This window comes from Crocuta crocuta, unplaced genomic scaffold (genome assembly GCF_008692635.1).
Source record: "Crocuta crocuta isolate KB4526 unplaced genomic scaffold, BGI_CrCroc_1.0 scaffold675, whole genome shotgun sequence".
Lineage (NCBI taxonomy): Eukaryota > Metazoa > Chordata > Mammalia > Carnivora > Hyaenidae > Crocuta > Crocuta crocuta.
The window spans coordinates 3,425,002-3,428,156 of record NW_027528796.1 but is presented as its reverse complement, the minus strand read 5'-3'; the positions used below and the strand labels follow the sequence as shown (position 1 = coordinate 3,428,156).

The 3,155-nt window shown below is 62.4% G+C and overlaps 1 protein-coding gene across 2 annotated transcripts in view; it reads right to left on the bottom strand.

Annotated features, from left to right (window-relative positions):
• TMPRSS3 (transmembrane serine protease 3) overlaps window positions 1–3,155 on the bottom strand; it is a 22,004-nt gene that overhangs the window by 1,596 nt on the left and 17,253 nt on the right. For both annotated transcript variants that reach the window (XM_077755339.1, XM_077755340.1), the window contains 2 exons: window positions 2,366–2,508; window positions 1,616–1,768 (listed from right to left, as the gene is read on the bottom strand). In XM_077755339.1, coding sequence (XP_077611465.1) covers window positions 1,616–1,768; window positions 2,366–2,508 — 296 coding nt within the window. The remainder of the gene's footprint in view (window positions 1–1,615; window positions 1,769–2,365; window positions 2,509–3,155) is intronic.

Below are 3,155 nucleotides of genomic sequence, written 5' to 3'. Positions count from 1 at the left end.
CACCGGCCATCGAGGCCACTGCAGCCAGGGGACTGCTCTTGCAAACCAAAGTCTGTCCTCTGGCTTCCAAAGAGGTTGATGGGTTTGGGCTGAATTCTGTGCTTAAGAATGTGACATGTCCCAGAGATGAGCAGCGGGCCAGTCTGTCTAAGATGAGGCCCAGCGGACGTTTCCAGAAAAGGCCTATTGTCCTCGCAATGAGCCGGCCCCGGGTAGAGAGCCACTGGTACCTGCGGACAATGCCCAGTACGCCACAGCAGGACCCACAGTCAAGCCAGGCCTCAGCCTGCACGGGGGCAAGTCCATGCAGCCTCTTCTTGAAAAGCAAAACTTCCTCGGGCACCTGCAGGGCTCAGTCGGGTGAGCATCCGACTCTTGGTTTCGACTCAGGTCATGATCTCACGGTGGATCGAGCCCTGGATGGGGGTGTGTGCTGAGTGTGGAGCCTGCTGGGGGAGTCGGGGGGGCAGGATGGTGACTGCTTATGAGGCTCAGTTCAGGGAGTGAAAACATTCCGGATCTTGGAACATCCGGGTGCCGGCCGCACAGTCCTCTGGAGAGGCTGGATACGGCTGGAATGTCCTCTTTAAAATGGTAGATTTTATGCCACATAAATTTGGCCTTCATTTTAAAAACAAAAGGAAAGGGGCGCCTGGGTGGCTTAGTCAGTTAAGCGTCCGACTTTTGCTTGGGTCATGATCTCGCGGTTCGTGGGTTCGAGCCCCGCGTCGGGCTCTGTGCTGACTGCCAGCTCAGAGCCTGGGGCCTGTTTCAGTCTGTGACTCCCTCTCTCTCTGACCCTCCCCTGCTCATGCTGTCTCTCTCTCTGTCTCCTAGAAATAAATAAACATTTAAAAAAAAAAAAAAGGAAAATCTCAAGTCCTTTGAAGCTACTCTAAGGCGTAAAAAACGCGGGCTCTAAGTGGGAGGTCAAGTCCACAAATGCTTGCTGAGGGCCCACAAGGTAGAAAGAAGGCTGTTCTGTTGAGGCTCCTGTGTGGCCGGGTCCCCCCACGCCTTCCCCCTGCTCCCCCAGGGCTGGATGTCCCTCTTCCCTCCTCCCGCCCTCCCCGGTCCTGCCAAGCCGGCCTCACTGACCTGCCCCCCTCTTCTGGCCCCCTCCTCCAGGGAGGCTGCCCCAAAGTGCAAAGCTGCGTGCCCCCCCCCCACCTCACCCTGAGGTCATAGACTCTCCAGCCCATCCCAGGCTCTCGGCAAGGTCCAAACTCTTCAGTGGGCACTGGGGGCCTGCAGACTCACACCCTTGCCCGCTGTCTGCACCTTGTCCGCGCTCTACTCCTTGCACACGTGCTCACTGGCCTCATCTCCACCCCAGGGGCTCATCGTCAGCCACCCGTCCCCTATCCCCCACTCAGTGGAGGAAGTTTATCCTTGGCCTTTCTGCCTCGGCCCCCCTTGTGTGTCCCTGCCCCACTAGGGCCACGCCCTCACAGAGCCTTGCCCGTGGGAGCAGCCATGTCCAACCCTCAGAGGCCACGGAGCCCTGCGTGCTGAACACACGCCAGACGCTGGCTCCCTGGATCCGCACAGCAGCGCTGGGGCCGCAGGAGGGGACGCTGGCGGCCAGGGACGGGCCGGCGCGAGCTGCACCCACCTCCATCTGCTCATGAATCCAGTCCAGGAAGGAGGTGATGCGTGTGTAGACGCCTGGCTTGTTCACATCAGCACAGCCGATGCCAAAGCTTGTCGCCCCCACCAGCTTCCATGCCCTCCTCTCCTGACACACCAGCGGCCCCCCGCTGTCCCCCTAGATGGCGAGGAGAGAGGCGCTGCCATGCGTGTCCCTTGTCTCAGCACCAGGACCCCCCACTCTGTATCTCAAACTTGGCTTCACAATGGCTCCACATTGCACCCCCAGCCTCCGAGAAGGGACGCAGGCACTCCCAACCTTGGGGTCCCCGGTGCCCCCCTGCCAGATGTTGGATGTGCTGAGCCGTGAAGGTCAAGGCAGCTCAGAGGGAGGGTCTGCCTGTGGGGGCTGGGCTCAAACAGGGATGGAGTCTTACCCGCTGTGGCTTCGGAGGCCCGGATTCACGGGTTCCCGCCTCCCCGTCGCCCCCGCCGCCCCTCCCCCCGCAAACTCTGAGAACCAGGGCGGGGGCCAGGAGCACGCAGGAGACCCCTCCCGCCACGGGCAGCCGGGCAGAGTGGGAGCGTTGGGCACACTAGGCCCGCGGCCAGGAAAGGGAGTGGTATCTTGAGCAAACTTCTTCCCAGTGCCCTGCAAATTTACTTTTGAGTCAATCACGGGGAAAGGCGGGCAGCGGCCTTTCCCACAGGCCAGGTCACCGTTCCAGAGCCTCGCCCGCCACCGTGGCCCCTGGCGGTGACCAGGGGCCCCTACCTGGCAGCTGTCCACACCGCCCTTCAGGTAGCCGGCACAGAGCATGGAGGGGGAGATGATGCCGCCGTACACGTCCCTGTGGTTGCACACCTTGTTGGAGATTAAGGGCACCGCTGCGTGGTTGAGGACCGGGGAGGCGTCGCCTGCGGCGGAGCAGGGGCAGGGAGCGCGTGAGGGGCCCCGCCCGGAATCCGAGGGCACGCGCCGGGGCGGGGTGGGGGGCAGGCCACCACTCTGGGGGCAGCGGGGCTGCTCCTGGAGGTGGATGGATGGCTCGTGGGCTGTGGCGAGCTCCTTGAGGAGGGGGCCGTGCAGCCCCATTGATCCACACCAGGGCCACTCACTTCCCCAAAGTGGCCAGTGCGGGAGGGGGGGCAGCAGTAGCCAGCATGGACAGCCCCCCAGGGCCCACCTCGGGCCAAGCACTCCACCCACGCCGGCCCGTTCGGTCCTCAGAGCCATCCGGGCTACAGAAGGGAAACCGAGGCCCGTGGAGATCTCACGCACAGTCTGTGGGCAGAACCTGGATGTGGTCAGTGGAAAAGTGTCCTCCCAAAGACTTCCACTTCCCAACCCTGGGGACCCATGTCCATGTCACCTTCCATGGCAAAAGGGCCCTGAGATAGAGACATGATCTTGGGCGGCCTGGGGCAGCTCTGAATGTCACCACGAGCCTTAAAAGGGTCAGAGGGGAAGATTCGATGGTGTGGAGCAGAGATCAGACAGGAGGGAGACCAGCCGGGGCACTGCCAGCGGACGGGAGAGGGGAGAGGTCCCCGGTCCTGGAAAA